Source organism: Perca flavescens, chromosome 13 (assembly GCF_004354835.1).
Source record: "Perca flavescens isolate YP-PL-M2 chromosome 13, PFLA_1.0, whole genome shotgun sequence".
NCBI classification, from domain to species: Eukaryota; Metazoa; Chordata; class Actinopteri; order Perciformes; family Percidae; genus Perca; species Perca flavescens.
Genome location: NC_041343.1, coordinates 13,769,250 through 13,787,710, shown reverse-complemented (window position 1 = coordinate 13,787,710; position 18,461 = coordinate 13,769,250). Strand labels below are relative to the sequence as shown.

At 37.3% G+C, this 18,461-nt stretch overlaps 2 protein-coding genes across 2 annotated transcripts; one reads left to right on the top strand and one right to left on the bottom strand.

The window, feature by feature from the left end:
* The first annotated feature begins 818 nt into the window (after positions 1-818).
* Positions 819-4,920, top strand: sat2b (spermidine/spermine N1-acetyltransferase family member 2b). Its single transcript, XM_028595259.1, has 6 exons — positions 819-954; positions 1,909-1,960; positions 3,744-3,827; positions 4,146-4,247; positions 4,388-4,428; positions 4,525-4,920. Exons 1-6 carry the CDS (start codon positions 892-894, stop codon positions 4,702-4,704), a joined length of 522 nt encoding a protein of 173 aa, XP_028451060.1. The 5' UTR covers positions 819-891; the 3' UTR covers positions 4,705-4,920.
* Positions 4,921-6,566: 1,646 nt separating this feature from the next.
* On the bottom strand, positions 6,567-10,563 carry LOC114567022 (claudin-15). Its single transcript, XM_028595910.1, has 5 exons — positions 10,347-10,563; positions 7,723-7,887; positions 7,025-7,106; positions 6,768-6,878; positions 6,567-6,666 (listed from the first exon to the last, which is right to left on the bottom strand). Exons 1-5 carry the CDS (start codon positions 10,561-10,563, stop codon positions 6,567-6,569), a joined length of 675 nt encoding a protein of 224 aa, XP_028451711.1.
* Between the last annotated feature and the right edge of the window lie 7,898 nt (positions 10,564-18,461).

Here is an 18,461-nt window from a genome sequence, read left to right as displayed (position 1 = left end):
TCTGTATAGTTTGCCATCAGCACATTTTACTGTTTCTCAAGTGTTGTATCTGAACACCAAAATATCTTGGATAACTGTTTAAACAGTTTGCTACCACATTATTCTCTGCAACTGGCTTGGTGTCGTCACTGATCACAAGCCAGTTTAAACCCCACGAGTGATGTAAAAGCCAGCAAAAAGAAAACAAAAAACACTATTACTGACTCCCTGTCAGTGGTTGAAAAAGGACCTAAAATATTTACTTGAATAACATGATCAATACTACAGTGTAAACTACTTCATTCAGGGAAATGCCTACTTTTACGTTTAAATTTTTTTTTTTTTAAACACAATCTCCCCAGTTTCAAACTCTTGTATCATGCTGGTAGGAGGCCGATATTAAAAGTTGTTTGTAGTTGTATGGCTTTCCATGCGAAATGTCCATGCCTGAAATTGATTTTAATCGCCAATTAAAATTACTTGCAGAGCAACGCCATATGCGACAGCATACGTTTGACAAGTGTACGTATCTATCTTTTATTTTGAAAACAAAATTACAACACCGGAACTATTTCCTGTTTTCGATGTTTTCGACCGTAGTTTTCAACCTGTTTTCAGCATGGTTCTCAGTGATTTGTAGTCAAATTTGCGTTTCCTAGGAAGGCGAAGGCATGATCCGCCCTACTCTGCCTCTGATTGGCTATTACTGGTTGCCTTCGTTGGTTAGATTGGTTAGGTTAAGGCGTGAGAAACGAGATTAGTTAGGGTAAGAATACCCGGTAAACCAATCAGAGGCAGATTAGCGCGGGGCGTGCCTTCGCTATCCTAGGAAACGCAAAATCACCATTATAGTCATTTGACTTCTCTCTGAGGAAGAAGACAGTTCTGTGGACTGTGGTAGATTAAACAAACATGGATTTTAAAGTACGGGCTGCAACAAAAGAAGACTGCAAAGAAATATCGAGAATGATATTGGTGAGGCTCCGTACTACTGAGTCGTTACGATACGACAACGAAGTGTTAGGTTTAAAAAAAAAAGTAAAAACATTGGTGATGTCTGATAAAAATGTACTTTTAGTTGAATGAACACTGTAGCTGGAGGAAGCACTGAATCAACCGATTGCATCACACCACACTAATCAGCATTTGTCTGGCTCACACCTTCTCAAGCTTCCAAAGAATTGATTAGGTCATTGCTAATTTAGCATAAATGTAAAAGCGCTAGAAAGACTTATTGTTTAAACAACTTTGAGAGCCATTGCCAGTTGAGCCAGACGTGATAAAGACAAAGAACGAGTATTGCTGTAGTTTGGAAACAATTGACACCGTCTCAGTAAGATCCTTTGACCGGGTGTAGCCTCAAGACACTGATTGGGAACATACAACTTTTCTTTTGAGAGACATCTGACCAATAGGGGAAGATTTCATTTGAGAAACCACCCAGATGTAGGGGAATAAATGTATGATCCGGGGAATGTCACAGGACTGTTCGATGTGACTCCACAAGGAGATGCATGGATTCAGTCCGCTGTCAGCTGCAGTTTAACATTTGTTTTGTCATGTCACGGGACTGCGAACTGTGACCCGAAAGGGGAAGCATGTTTGCAGTCCGCTGTTTACAGTGTATATGTTTTGTCTTGTCGTTTTCATGCAGTTTCATTAAACCTTTTGCTTAACTTTCAATTCGACCCAAGCTTCTCCTCCTTCCTCCAGAAATCAGAACGAACACGTCTTTTAGTAATATTCTGAACAGAAGCTAACTTAAAAATGGTGTTCTGCTTCACAATGCCGAATGTAACGTTAAAGTTAAACCTGACCTTAACGTTATGTTGCGTTAATTGTTACATGTAACGTTAGGTTGGTATATTTGTCAAATGACACGCTACATACATTCACACATAACGTTTTACCACCCTCCCCTGTTTTCAGGAGTTGGCGTTTTATGAAAACATGCCCGACCAAGTGAAGATATCTCATGAAGGTAATTCTGCACTTAATAAATGATAGAACATGTTTTAAGAAAAACCAAGCTGAATCTCTTTAAGATGTCACAGTTTCATTTAGCCTACCACCTTATCAGTTAATATAAGTGGTCCTGGATTTCCATATTTGTGTGTCTGAAGCGTATAATGTGCAATTTTAGTTAGTTAACGTTAGTTATTATAATCATTGCAAGACTTTGCAACCATGACATAGGTAAATAATAAATGATGTGAACAAAACAGTTAGAGATTAGATTCTGTTCAAAAAGCAGGAGCGCAGGAGAGTTCAGCAGAAATGTGGTTGTATGGGTGGGTATGGGTAACCTGACTCCGCCAGATGGATTGCTTCGCATTTGCTCGGCATATCCATCTGGGAACTTTCCGTTGGCGAATTTTTGGGAAGGGGCGGAATACTGGTTATTTGATTGGATGAACCATCTGTCTATCATCTATGTTGGTGATAGACGGGCCAAATCAACCAATCAGATCTACGAAGCGTATGAAAATACAACCACAAGCCCGCCCCTGCTGCTGCAGGCAAAGCATAGCTCGTAAGCTCAGCATGCAAGCAACATGTCGGTGAAGGATATTTGCCATTTGTGTAACGAGAATTTAGGAATAAAAGTCACCATTTCAGGTTCCCGGACCATATTCCAAAAGAAGGATCCAAGAGAAAAAAAGCATAGAAGAATTAGGGCTACCACTGGCTGATAATACTGGTTAGCTGATTGGATAAACCATCGGTCTATCACCACCTAACCCACCTCAAAACCAACGCTGATTGGCCCGGTCGTTTGGCTAACGGCTCCAAATTTTCTCTGCCTCAAGATGCCAGGCTGATCTGCGAGTGGAAAACTGGAGCTCGCGAGATCAGGACGGTCTCACGAGGCTAGGGTATGGGTCCATAGCTCTTCTTTCTTCTCTTTATCATTTGCCATGCAATTAAAATGTTCTGTATGAGTTAGTAAGCATTCTCTCTTGCTATCATATCATAAATTGTAAGTTGCTTGAGTACTGAGTGTCTGTTTATAAAGGAACGTTGGACATAAATACAACAGCCAGACAGCAAAGTATGACTATCATGTGTAGCCTACAATACATACAAGTGCTTTTAAAGGTACGTAGTTGCGTTTTTGGTCGCTAGTAGCGATGTAGAGCAATGTTTTAACGAGCGGTTCCCCAAATAGTTTGTATCTAGTGTTCTACTATACCTCACACCACGAGCATAAGGATGACATGATAGACATCTCTGCTGACTGAAGATAATACATACCAACAAGTGGTAGCAGTATAATATGCCATATTGGAAGCAATGCACCAATAAAAGAGGAATATAAAAAGACTTCATGCAGGTTTGAAACAGTATATAACTGTGTAGGAAGTAGGAAATGCATTCAACATGTTTACAAGTAAACCGCTTAGTCTGGATAATACCTGAAGATTTAGATGTAAAAAAAAATGGGATGTACAATAGCATGTGATCCACAGCTGGAGTTATATAATTTCTTTTCAACTTGTTTATTGCCTAATGGACTATTTTCTAGCAGTGTCACTATGTGCCTGAATCTTAGCTGTTATTATCAATTTCTTTTTAGCCAGAAAGGTCCCATTGAGATACAAGATCTCTTCTTCCAGGGAGTCTGGGAGAGTGAATAAGAGGAGAGTTGTAAACAAGTAATAAATTAATCTTCAAAGGTTTTAAGTATTGATGTTTTTTATTTGCCTCATCATTTGGGTAAGTGAGTATTTATTGCGTATTAATACATTATGGCTTTACTTTAGAACTGGAGCAGGACGGTTTCTGCCAAAATCCCTTCTTTGAATGCCTCGTTGCAGAAGTGCCTGAGGAGCATAAATCTAAAGAAGGTAAATTGTTGATCAACATATAATAAAAGGTCTGTGCCCTTGCTGTTTAGATATTTCCATTTAGTATTCAACAAATCATGATGCCTACTCAAGTGTGGCCTCATAAATCAACAGTGTCAGATGTTGTCTATTTCTATTTAGAGCTACTGAAGGTAGGTAAAGGGCCATTGGCCATTGCACAGTGACTGAGCATCCATAGACTTTAAATCAATTCACCATTTTTTTTAACCAAGACATAAGAGACCTAATTCCACTATATTTTTAGGGATTTAAAATTGTCTTGTCTTTTTGATTCCTTGTTTCTTTTTGTCCATGTAGGATTCACAATTGTCGGATATGCCCTTTACTTTTATACCTACAGTACATGGAAGGGGCGGTCATTATATTTGGAGGACCTGTACGTGATGCCAGAATTCAGAGGTAGAATATTTGTTGAAATGTCAATGTAGCCTGAAATGAAAGTGTTGTGTAAAATGTGGCATTTTTTTCTGTAAATGTTTTGTCCTCAAGTATAAACTTTTTTTTAGAAAGTATTTAACTTTTTTTAATTTCCTATACAGGAAGGGGCATTGGCAAGGGTTTACTGAGCAAAGTCGCTGAGGTAAATGTTTTTTGTTGACCACTAAAGCACAAAATTGTTCATCTGTCCATCTGTGTGATAAAGAGGTAACGGCATGACCTTCTTTTCTTTTCTCAGGTGGGGAAGAAGAAGCAGTGTGTGCGGCTGCAACTGTCTGTGTTGGACTGGAATGCTCCCACTCGAGACTTCTACGCTGCTAAAGGAGCTCAGGACCTAACCGTCAGCGAAGGATGGCACTTTATACGCTTTGATGGACAAAACCTGGACAATTTAGCAAATGAGGCTCCTAAAGATTAGAAGTCTGCTAACGAAAATGTGTCTTGCTGTGAAAGATGAGGCTGTTCAACATTCACCCTTTTGTAAGACAGTGCCAAAATAAGCTTCATTGTACCTGGTTCCTCACTACCTTATCTTCTGTTGAACAAAATCATGTTTAATATCAGCAGGACCTGCATATACTTTATAAATGTAACTTTACATACTTTTATTTCATTAAAGTACCTTTGAACTTAATTCCTTCATTTTGCAGGCATTTGTGCATATGGTTAAGCTTTGTCACCTTTCAGTGCAGAGTGCAAATTCATTTTAAAGACATAATTTCCTAAAAATGCATCTGTATCAACATTAATGACATATGCAAAATATAGCCCCAGCCATCATATTAGACACAGTCCAGCCCTAAGGTAGAATCTGGTGATGATGGTTGTATATTTTGGCCAATTTACCAGGAACACAATTTGACCGGAGTAAATCCAATCCCAGATGTGACACCATATTATTGCAGTAGGTGGCAGATTTAACCAACTGAAATTATATCATTGATATCATTTGTCAACTCTGAGTGGGCAGTGAGAAAATGTTGAGGCTAAATGGACTGTACATTCAGCTCTGTCTGCTTTGGTTAAAGGAGTCAGAGGAGAGAATGGTGTGCAAACAGGCTCTGTAACCCCAAACTCCTTTTAATTTGAACATTGAACTGGTTTATTTTTTCATTCATAATATTAAGTCACATTGCTCAACAGCTCTATTCATGGAATATGTTGGAAATTATAATGTCATTAACATTTTTATGGTTTAAAAAGAAGAAATTGTATTTATTTTTGTATAAAACATACTGAAATCCACAGGAACACATGTAAAATAACCCAAAAAGAAAACGCTTCACATTTGAAATATATATGTAAAAAAGGATAAAAATGCTTTACATTTGTTTCAATGTGGTTACTCAAGTGTTAAAATATAGTAGAGAAATGGCGTCCTGAGCAGAGAATGAAGTCACCCTCATCTACTACGCGTGCAAGTTAGTGCATGTGGTCGTGAAAAATATTTGGGTATTTACGGTATTTGGGAACAGTCTGTAAGGGCTGTGGCTGTGGAGGCAATCCCAGTCCGCTGTTTTGTTTTTTTTTTATCTCCGTGAAGTCTGTCAACCCGAATTCAGCCAGCGCAAGACCTAGAGCCCGGGGTCTCCCCATTACACAGTTTGCAACCAACTCACTTTGTCCCCAAAGTCAAAATAGTGAAAGTAAATTGTATTATTCCGCAAGGGAAAATTCAGTTTAAGATCAGATTAACACTAAATTCCTTAAATTCAGTGCTCCATATCGCATATCTTCCAAGCGATTGCTTTCCATAGGAGTATAGCCGTCTACGGTGCCTCAAGGCTTTCGTCATTCAGAAGGGCGTTCCTGTAACCCACGAGCCAATTAAAGCAGTAGTGGGCGTTCCTGCCGCTGCCTGCATTCAGACCAGTCTAGTTTTTTCAGTATAGTAGTACAGCCCCTTTAAAGGTGTGGTTATTTAAGGCTGTTGGGGATATAAATGGTCCTATATTGGGATTCCTACCACATTCTGGACATTGTTAAATGCGAGCATGTAATAAGTTTATTGTATTCTGTAGACTAATTCTAGATTATAGCAGTGTAGTATCAGAGTTTTCATTATGTTGCAGTTTCTCTTTGTAAGCCTACAGCAACTACATATGCAATTTTCACAATGCATAACATTACAAATTCTTATACTGCAAATATGTGTCACTTAAAGATTTGGATTGGATAAAGCCAATAAACCTCCAAAATAGGGTTACTGCTTTTTAACTACTGTACAATTTGGTGAATTCAGTCCAACCCAGTCGGCTTTCTCCTCTACGCAATCACGTCTCAGATATATGCATTTTTTCCATAGTTGCTCGAGACAGTTTGAGACCTTTCCACAGTCATCAGCACATGTCCTCTGGAGGATGGTTGGCATGGATATGGTCTAAAACACAAAAACACCCAGTTCAGTTAAGAGCATATGGACCAATTCTACTATACCCTGTGAATTTATATTGTTGTATCGTTTCAGCAACACATACTCACATTTCTTCATCGGGTCTGTTGGCTATGCAGCTACACATCAGGCATGCACCTCCACAAATGGCAAGTATAGCTGAAAACCACCCGATATACAAGCCCGCTCCAATCTCATACCTGTGATACAATAACATTGAACATATTTTTTATCTATGTATTAGTATTTAATCCTTGGTTAACATCAATTTTACTTTCTGCCATTCAGCTATTGTTCCATTTCTTTTCACCTTAATGACATACTCTTGCAGAATGTATTGACTCACTTTATCCCTGGATAAAACGGGTCAAAGAACTCCTGTGTGATGATGGCTGCATACCAAGATACAGCAATCATGGTGCAAATCCCTACAAAACACAACACATTGTTTAGTTCAGACAAGTTTTTTTTTATGCAAACAACCATGCCATGTTAGGAATGTCCTAATGGGGCTAAAACCATTTCATGCAATATAAGATTATTTATGAAGCCCGTAATATAAAGCAAAGGTACCTGCTTGTTCATTTATATCCACTCTACAAATTCTATAAGATATATCTTATGAGAATGATTACCATCTAAATACAATAAAACAAATATAGTTCTGACATTAAAAAGCCGTTCAAATTAAACTAAAATTATGGTAATAGTATTTTGTTTGTGGACACACAGGTTCCTGAGATTACCGGCGTCCGCTAACTGAATCACTTTTTTGTATTTTATATAGTGTGACCTATTCTCACAATTTACATATCTTTGGTAATGGCATGCTTTGTGCATCAGCAGATTTGTGGGGATAACCTTTTGAATTGGTGACCCATTTTCTGATCTTTTGCACACATAGAGATTGGAGTGAGAGAGACATGGTTGGTGCAGGGACCTTTCTTCATTAACAACACAACACATTTAAAGTGACTTCTGACCAAACATTTGCTCATGCTTTCTTTTGTTACATGGCCATTACATCCATCCCCAAGCCTTTACCTTGTAGTAAAAAGAATGCTCCTCCTATCGCAGCGATCCTTCCCTTCAGGACGTAGTTTTCTCCTCCTATTTTTGAGCACTTCATTCCTACGAGAGTAGCCACGAGCCCAAATGTCCCAAAAACAATGGAAGTGATCATGAGTGCCCGGGACACCTGAACATACCCTGTGTGCAAACGTTAAATTCTTTTTTTTAAACATTCTTGTTATAACATGTTACACATGAATATATATATATATATATATATATATATATATATATATATATATATATATATATATATATATATATATATTTAAACAATTAAAATGCATAGTTGCATTAGTAGCAGCAAGCATCACATTATTTCTTATTGTGTTAAAAATGCATGCTTTAGTCAGAGAGATGACATTTACTATTACAACAAGAACAACAAGAATATTGTTGCAGGTGTAAGCCTCCTAGATGCTCACTGATAGTAACCCTGGTCATATGAGCAAAGGCAGAACCCTCTAACCAACATGTTTAGAGGGCAAAGCCTGTACAAAATACAACTTGAGCCACGACACAAAATATATTTTTATTTATTTATTTCTAATCTATCCAACATCCAGCACTTTCCAACTTACTGTATAGTTGTAGTTTAAGTGAGATCATGTTCAATTGGCTGAAGGGGAGCCACGCAGGTTTGATTCCTTACTAATACACCATTTTTAATTCCCCATTTTAACAAAACAGAAACAGATATGTGTGAACTGGAAAGCATATGTTTCTGCCTCTGATGAGATGAGGGACTGACAAAATATTTACTTCGGGGCTCAAGACAAGGCCTGAGTTTCATGTGTTTCATGTCTATACAGCACTCGTCTATTGTATCACTTTGGTAAATGTTTAACAAAGTAGTTAACAGTCTCCAACTAATTGGTATCAATATAAGTTCTTAGATATGAGTTGGATTTTATTATTATTTTATGAGTGGGTTCACTGGGGCTGGGCTCTGGGGTTCATTGGGTTCACTGGGGTTGTGCTCTCTTGTTTCATCATATGTTATATTACTCGTCTTTACTAAAGATTATAGCCAGTACTAGATTGCTCCTGATAGGCTTCTAAAGGCACACTAAGATCCTGTCTAGATCAAGGAAAACAAAGGCAAATAAGAACAGCCATTTTTCCACTGCTGGGTTTGATACAGTGGTGAAGGGATTCAGCTGAATTCCATGTGAATCTTTTGGAGTCAAACTTTTATACAGCTTGAAGAGTAAAGACGTTCTTGTTTTCTACTTCACAGCCTTCAACATTCTGTTGAGTGGTTGCTAAAACAATTTCTGTGTTGGCCACATACCATTTAGCACGACCCAACTTAAGGGACAACAAGAAGTTGAAGTCTAGCCTTCAAGTCTGCTTACCAACGTCTATAGACTTAAAGCTTTTTGTCACCTTTTGACGTTTGCTTTGAACACTGTGTTAATAATATCAAATCATTATTGATGGAATCAAGTCTTATTTTGGCTCCTCACTTCACCCTTTGTCCGAGTAATGATGGGTAGGTTAGTGGAATTGAGGGGTGAGGGTGCTTCATCCCATCCCGACCAGCAGATGACCAGGTTTGTTGCCCCGCAGATACCGGTAATCTCTTTGCTTGTCTGACAACTGAGCTCAAAGGATTTGTCTTCTTTAGTTTAACAAATGTAGCGTTTTTTGTTATCAGACCTTAATCATTATGGTGATGAAGTACCACTGCAGCCTTTTGGCCACAAATACAAAAACCCTTTTACTTTACACTTTACTCCATTCCAAATGGTTCAAACCTAAACACAGGAACTTAGAACCGCTTGACTTAACTGCTTTATGTCAAAGTTGACTTTATGGACATTTCTAAATGCATTGTTTTAGTGGTTTTACATTACATCATATTTTTAGGAGGACACTGAAAAAATGAAGTAACATTTCACAAAAACTAGTAAACCGTATGCAATTACCACATGCATTGCATTAAATACAATGGATACAATTAAAGATGCAGAGTAAAAAGAAGCATCTGTAAAATGTAAGGGTAATTGTATAGCTCTCTAATACTGTTTTCAAAGTTAATGAGGTTGTTTTGATTAAGACTGTGTTTACCTACAAATATAATGTAATTAGTCCAATAGAAATGTCCATTAGGTGGATGTAAATTCCTCTTATACAACCTCAAACTTCACAAGCTTCACAAACTTTACCGAGCTATTGGATTAGATTGCACAGCTGCTGCTGTAGATTACAGCACAAGCATTGCATTACATACTGTATGTGTATTATTTTTCTTTTTGTTTAGTTGGTCTGTCTGATTCTGTATGTATAGTTCAAAGTACTTTTCTAGGAAGAAAAGTACTTGGCTCAATCAGATATCTGATAAAGCCGTATTTAGAAAATTCATAGTCAGCTGTTACAGTATATGAAGCTGAATCAGCAGTGAGAAAATAAAAATAGCAGAAAATAAAATATTAATAAAAGCCTAAGCAAATTGTTTTAATTAATTAATTACCAGAAAAAGTCACTTTCATTTAAATAGATACATTAAAGCAGATACCAAAAAGTAACTTTTCCAAAATGTTGTAATGTAAAATTGATAATCCAGCTATTAGATAATTGCTACTTCTACTTACCTGGAAGAGCAAAAATGGATGGAAAGTCACGACAGTTAAATATCCCCGTTGAATCACTTGCACAAGACATCCAGAGGTTCTCATAGATGGCGGAGGTTGTAATTGCGCTGCCATCTTCGGAGGATTTTTTCCAATAATGATCTTGTAATGATATGAAAATCAATATCCAGCCTGCAAAACCTAGAAAAAGTGCTATAACCTCGATGATCTCTTTCATCTTGAAACTAGTTTTCTATTAAGAATTAGCAAAACTAGTAATAATAATACCTCTGTAAAGGAGCTCTATTCACAACTTCTGTATTTGATATACATTTTGGGAGTGGGAGAACTGACTAAAGATTTTTTCCCCTCATGTACTCAAACCTGGACAAATTAGAACATTGATTTGGTGGCTGTAGTTACATTACAAGTTTTCTATTCCCGCCCAAAATGGACACATGTCACATACCTGGCATGTAACCATAGAACTGTAGGTATACAATGAGCTTTTTCTTCTGTAGGGGGCAGAGCAAACACAAGGCTGGGACACGTGATTTATTACAGGCAGAAAGTGTCTATTTTTGTTAAGCATTAACACAAGGCTGTTCAAAGACACCCTTACAATGAATTGTTTGGTTCTATACAATAAGTATTATGCAAGAATGCGTACTGATGTGTATGCAGTACAATTTTATATTCAGTCTTTACACCTGTACTGCATACACCTCCTCAATACTCCGTGTGGATGACTATTTAAAAAGTAAACAGAGATGTTTACCCTTTGTTTGAGGCAAACTATTCTTTGTTTATGAGAAACTTATGAAAAATGTATAGTCTGTATCTATTCAAATGTGAAACATTTGCCGACCAGTAATCAGAAGCACACAGTTCAAAGTACTGTCATATACTTACAGTAGGGAATAGATATGCAGGCTTCAACACATAATCTTTTATCTGTCAATATTTAATTTCCTTGCCCTTTCCCCAGTCAAGTAATAGATTTATTTAGTTGTGTCCACATTGACCTCACAACTTTTAATATATTCATCCGCAGTGAATTCCTGGGTGTAAAAATCTACTGTACATTTTAAATCTTACATTTTTACTTAAATTATTTAAATTCTTCTTTAATCTATTCATATGAAATCTTATATGGAAGATGTGAGTCTAACAGTAGCCACGGTAGTGATGTGATTGACCATGTAACCATGATGCTGCACAAAATGATATTGATCAGTAAATTATCTTTTTGGCCATGATTTTTATAATTTAGATTATTACTTGACTGAACAAACCTGCACTTCTCCACTGTGCTAAATTTAAATTACGATTCATGTTTGGGTTTGGTAATGTGCTCTCAGTAAAAGCTGTTTAAATGTGACGTTTGCATAACTTTTGGTAAAGTCACTGTTTCAATACCTGGTCTTATTAATTCATATGATCGATAGCTAAGATCACAACTCTCTATGTCTCTGTCTCTGAGAGAGACAGAGACAGAGAGAGAGTGATACAGAAATATGACTCAATAATTATAGCAGTATGTATAATAAAATGACATGATGAACAGTGGCAATTATAGTAACAGTAAAGATAAAGATTATAGAACTATGACTAATAATAATAATAGTTATAGCATTGCAGCACGTAGCAGGGTTTCTTACAGGACCACAGCAGCAGCTGCATCCACGATCCAGGTGCCACCACAATCCAAAGAAATCTGCAAGGCGAGGAAGCACAAGGTTAAAGCTAAGTCAGTAACATGCATTAATGGGACATGAATGTGCACACACACACACACACACACACACACACACACACACACACACACACACACACACACACACACACACACACACCCACACACCAAAGCTACTTTTAGTTGACCACATAGTTGCTGGTGTAATTACTATCCTCAACAGCAACGCTGGTATTATTTTCACTTTATGAGTCCCTGTGTGTATGTGTGTGTGTCATCATGGCAAAAAAATCTCCTAGAGACACCTGATGTAGCGAGAACTACCACAGAGGCGATTTAGAGTACTTTGCCTTGTTTTTATTTCTGTCTGTCTGTCTGCCAGATTTTGGCCACAGGCAAGATCCAGTCATGAAATTTTGGAGAGCAAAATAAAAGCCAAGTTTGAAGATGGGTGTTGACAAAGCAAGGGCACCGGAAGTATGGGTAGGAAGTAGGGGAGGGCCCCACTTTACGGCACTGGCCCAATTTTGGTTTGCGGCTGGTGTGACCCCATCGCAGCATGGTCTCTAGTTTAGCCTATGTATACTAAGTGTGAAACACTTCAGTTAACACTTCTCTTGAAATGCGTGTATCTGAAATGCATTTCAAATTAGCCCTTGTCTCTTGATTTGTCTATGATATTTTGTTTATGTACAGTGTTACTTGCAACTTTTAATAAATGTCTAAAATGTCTTATACATTTCTTGTGTTATTCTTTCACATAACTAAGACTACAGAAAGTGTGAAAAAACGCTACATTAAATTATTCCAAGGGATATACATGAGGGGGGCCCGGGTATATTCTCTATCTTGTATGGAGTCCTTGATTGAAAAATAATTCATAACCTCTGCACTACTTTATTTGCCAGTGAGACATATACAGTAGTATACCTGAAAATGGCATGTAATACAATATAATCCAACATTCACTTTTACTGCTGAACTGCTCTGTGTTAATTTAAGATTAACTTTTGAAGTTAGACATGAAATGCTCCGCTGTTTAATAATTTATCCGTTTAACGGTAACCCAAAAAAACTGAGCCAATTTTAACAAGTGTCCTTTCAGTTCAGTTGAATTTTATTTTTATAGCACGTTTAAAAACAACCATAGTTGAGCAAAGTGCTTAACAAGCTCAACAGAACAATAATAATGGATAATATACAAAAACAATACACAATACAAAATAACCAACAGTAGAAAAAAGGTCAAGGTGTCAAAGCTCAACTTGAATTGCAAGCCAACGAATAGAAGTGGGTCTTTAGCAAGGACGTGAAGGCTTCAACGGTCCGAGCAGTTCTTATATGATAGGTAAACTATTCCAGAGATTTGGAGCTGCCACTGAAAAGGCTTGGTCATCTTTATCTTTTAACCTTTCAATAACAATCATTACAGTTTGACTGTTAGTCAAACAATCCAATAATGATTGTTTTCTGGTTTATCCTCTGAGTTGATCCTGAAAGCAGTTAAGAGCTCGGAGAACAAAATGACACGAAGCAGGGTTCAGTTCACAATGATCTAAAGCTTTAATGAGACACACAATAATATATACATTTTCTAACAATCATTCTGTTTACTTCGATGACGTGAGAATAGATAGATAAGACAGAGGCACCATGGGAAAAGGATTGGTTCAAGCAGATAAATCTTCAGGAAACAGCAATTTATGACACCAATTACAACAAAGCAGATAAGAGAGGGTTTGTTTTTCACGAAATGGAATGTAACAGATCACAATATTGACCATAATAGAAACTTTGGTGTATTGTTATCTAAAATAAAGCATCACCGATAAAGAAATGTCACATCACTTTTATATATGATACATATTTGATATACTGTATGCAAAAATTGTTTGCTCAGATTTTCAACTTATATATATATATATATATATATATATATATATATATATATATATATATACAGTGGGGGAAATAAGTATTTGACCCCTTGCTGATTTTGCAGGTTTGCCCACTTACAAAGAATGCAAAAATCTACAATTTTAATCATATGTACATTCTAACAGTGAAAGACAGAATCCCAAAGAAAATTCCAGAAAATCACATCATATGAATTTGTTAAAATTGATAACCATCTGATGAGGAAAAACAAGTATTTGACCCCTGGACAAACACCATGTTAATATTTTGTAGAAAAGCCATTATTGGCCAGCACAGATGTCAAACGGTTTTTATAGTTGGTGACAAGGTTTGTGCACATTTCGGCAGGGATGTTGGCCCTCCTCCCTGCAGACAGCCTCCAAATCATTCAGGTTCGAGGTTGTCGCCTGGCAACTCGAATTTTAAGCTCCCTCCAAAGATTTTCAATCGGATTCAGGTCTGGAGACTGGCTAGGCCACTCCAGAACCTTGATGTGCTTCTTCTTCAGCCACTCTTTTGTTGCTTTGGCGGTGTGCTTAGGGTCGTTGTCGTGCTGAAACACCCATCCTCGACCCATCTTTAGCTCTCTCACTGAGGGAAGGAGATGTCGGTCCAGAATTCCACGATACATGGCCCCGTCCATCCTCCCCTCAATACGATGGAGTTGTCCCGTCCCCTTGGCTGAAAAGCACCCCCAAAGCACGATGTTGCCACCACCATGCTTGACGGTGGGGATGGTGTTCTTTGGGTTGTACTCTGTGTTCTTTGCCCTCCAAACACGACGAGTTGAGTTGAGGCCAAAAGTTCTATTTTGGTCTCATCTGACCACATCACCTTCTTCCAGGCCTCTTCTGAGTCGTCCAGGTGGTGAATGGCGAACTTCATGCGGGCCTGTACATGTTTCTTCTTGAGCAGGGGACCTTGCGTGCGCTGCAGGATTTCAATCCATGACGGCGTAGTGTGTTACCAACCGTTTCTTTTGTAACTGTGGTCCCAGCTGCCTTCAGTTGATTCATCAGTTCCCCCCTTGTGGTTTTGGGATGATTCCTCACCGTTCGCATGATCAGGGACACCCCACGAGGCAAGATCTTGTGTGGAGGCCCAGACCGAGGGAGATTGGCGGTGGTGTGGTGCTTCTTCCATTTCCTGATAACTGCACCGACAGTTGATCTTTTCTCTCCAAGTTGCTTTCCGATTCTCTTGTAGCCCATCCCAGCCTTGTGCAGATCAACTATCTTGTCCCTGATGTCCGTAGAAAGCTCTTTGGTCTTGCCCATGGTAGTGATGTTGGATGCTGGTTGTTTGGGTGTTCACAGGTGTCTTTTATACAGGTAACGAGGTGAGGCAGGTATATTTGATGTAGATAATTGGTTCGGATTGGGGCTGTGTCTTAAAGAAAGACTAACTGGCTTGTAGGAGCCAGAATACTTGCTGTTTGTCCAGGGGGTCAAATACTTGTTTTTCCTCATCAGATGGTTATCAATTTTAATAAATTCATATGATGTGATTTTCTGGAATTTTCTTTGGGATTCTGTCTTTCACTGTTAGAATGTACATATGATTAAAATTGTAGATTTTGCATTCTTTGTAAGTGGGCAAACCTGCAAAATCAGCAAGGGGTCAAATACTTATTTCCCCCACTGTATATATATATATATATTATATATATATGCAAAGTTCAAACATCAAAAATACAACAACAACAAAAAAACAGGTGCAGTAGTGTTTCAGTTCAACACTGAAGCGATGGATGTGGAATTGTATAAGTATGATGAAGAGCTGCACAGTATAGGATAGTTCAAATTGTCGGGACCATGAAGTACAAAATATAAAATTACATCAAATACATTAATTGATGATTTGTTTGTTTTTTGAGGTTTGTTTTTCACGAAATGGAATGTAACAGATCACAATATCGTCCATAATAGAAACTTTGGTGTATTGTTATCTAAAATAAAGCATCACCGATAAAGAAATGTCACATCACTTTTATATATGATACATATGTGATATACTGTATGCAAAAATTGTTTGCTCAGATTTTCAACTTATATATATATATATATATATATATATATATATATATGCAAAGTTCAAACATCAAAAATACAACAACAACAAATAAACAGGTGCAGTAGTGTTTCAGTTCAACACTGAAGCGATGGATGTGGAATTGTATAAGTATGATGAAGAGCTGCACAGTATAGGATAGTTCAAATTGTCGGGACCATGAAGTACAAAATATAAAATTACATCAAATACATTAATTGATGATTGTTTGATGATTTGATGTGTTGTATTTTTGATGTTTGAACTTTGCATCAATAAAAAAAAGATAACATCCAGGGAATCACCAAACCCGCCATGTGGTTCGCGTGGAGGGGGGCGTAAAGCGCATCTCCAGTCTGATCTACGAGGAGCGAGCGGTCTGCTGAAGGCGTTCTTGGAGAACGTGATCTTTGATGCCGTCACCTACACCGAACACGCCAAGAGGAAGATGTATGGATGTGGTGAGGCAGTGTTTGGGATTGAAATTCATGTGTGCTTATGTGCAATGCCAATGTATGAATTGTGTGTTAATTATCATAATCATTTACTGTTTGACTTTAAATGTAGCCTACTGTGTTTACTGAAACGAGTGACTTTAGACAGTGAGAAAAGACAGCTGGGCATGTGTGTACAGAGGCGCCACTACAAGTGTCAGATGAGAAGTCCCGATAGCCTAGCCTACTAGGTCCAAGTTCATCTGTTCACCTTTGACGATAGCTGAGGTGGCACCAGAGTGGCGGGATAAACATGTTGTTCATAATCATGTTAAGAGGAGGTTATTTATATATATTATTGTAATTTCCCCATTGGGGATCAATAAACAGTATCAATTATTAAAATTATTATTATTATTTAAAATATGTAACCAGAATACTGTACATAAGCAGAAAGAGATGGATAAATACAGTAGAAAGTCACCATGTATTTTGAGATGATTTTGAACGCTGAGCTGAATGCATCTCCCCATACCATGTGTTCAAATAAAGCTGCCGTGATCTGAAAGACATCCGAGCCATACAGTATATATGAGTCATATCTGTGAAGTCTCATCACTTCCTGACCTCATAACAGGCAGGGCTGCACCGGGTACAACTTCAAAGGTTAAACCTGATCCTGAATCACAGATAAAAGGCTTTTTTCCACACACTTCATGTAAAGAGAGCCGTCCTGTTCAGGCTTTATTACAAGACAGATGGTTCTCTTGACAAGACTAAAAGTTATTTGCATGTACGGTCAATGCGAATTGAGTTACCACCGGAGTACGTCAAGTGTCACATTCCACTTGAGCATTACTTTAAACTTTTGAACTAGCCTACATTTAGAACAGATAAAAATGGGAGATTAATTTGCTATTAATCACAGGTTAACTATGGACAATCATACGATTATTCGTGATTAAATATTTTAATTGATTGACAGCCCTAATATAGACACACCTTATTTTCTCCTTTGGGGCTCAATCGAGGATTATCTTAATTTATATTAATGAGACTTAATTGAAAGTTTTAACAGGGCTAGATGTAATGGACAGTCCACTACCATGATCTTACACTAGATTAAATTGATCAAAGTAAATTTAAATAAATCTGAAAAACTGATACTTAATTGACCTTAAAAGTCCTGTGTGAAAGAAAAAGAATAGGCCGTTATTAGGCAGGTGTAATTAACACGTCAAATATCCAGCTTTCCAAGATTTCCACATGATGTACTTTCTGTTCCGGGAACTGCATCATGTTTCTGTTTAATTGTTCTTATCAGAGCGGGTTATGGGTTAGTAATTGTTATAAACAAATCAGTCTAAGTGAGATCAGTATCTGTGTTTCAAGCAGGAGCTGGGCACAGAAAGAAAACAAAAGACAAACAAGCACCATTCAAATACACATTAATGGACAAAATATTGACAGTACAAAATCAAAGAAGTCAATTAGAAGTAACATTTTGAAGATCTAGTAATAATAATGTTCAAAAATAGTTATTTTAATGTCAACATTCTTTGTCAGTCAAATTTACTATTTTTCTTCTATTTTCTATTTTCTTTGTCTTTTCCTCATTTGTCGACAGCCGTCTGATGTTTACAGTAAAGCCATAGAAAAGAGACTCAAATCATATATTTGTGCTTTACCAGATTTTATTGATTTCTTTTGAGTCTTCTGTCTGCCATAATAATGACATGACTATACATTTGTTATATAAAATAAATAAATAATAATTACATGATGTTGCAATGTCAAAACAGTGGCTTTTCTTTGGTCCCAATAATGTATGGTATATAAACATTACATGTAGCTTCTAAAAAAAGAAATAACTTAATTAATTTGTCTGTAATTAAGGTGAGCTACTAAACAAAAGAATTGGCATATGGGGTAAGATTACAGCAGTCATTATTAGTGTAACCATATTTACATTTTGTATTACATAATATTATGTGATGTTTGACCATGCTGTTCGTTTTACATTCGCACTATAAACATTAC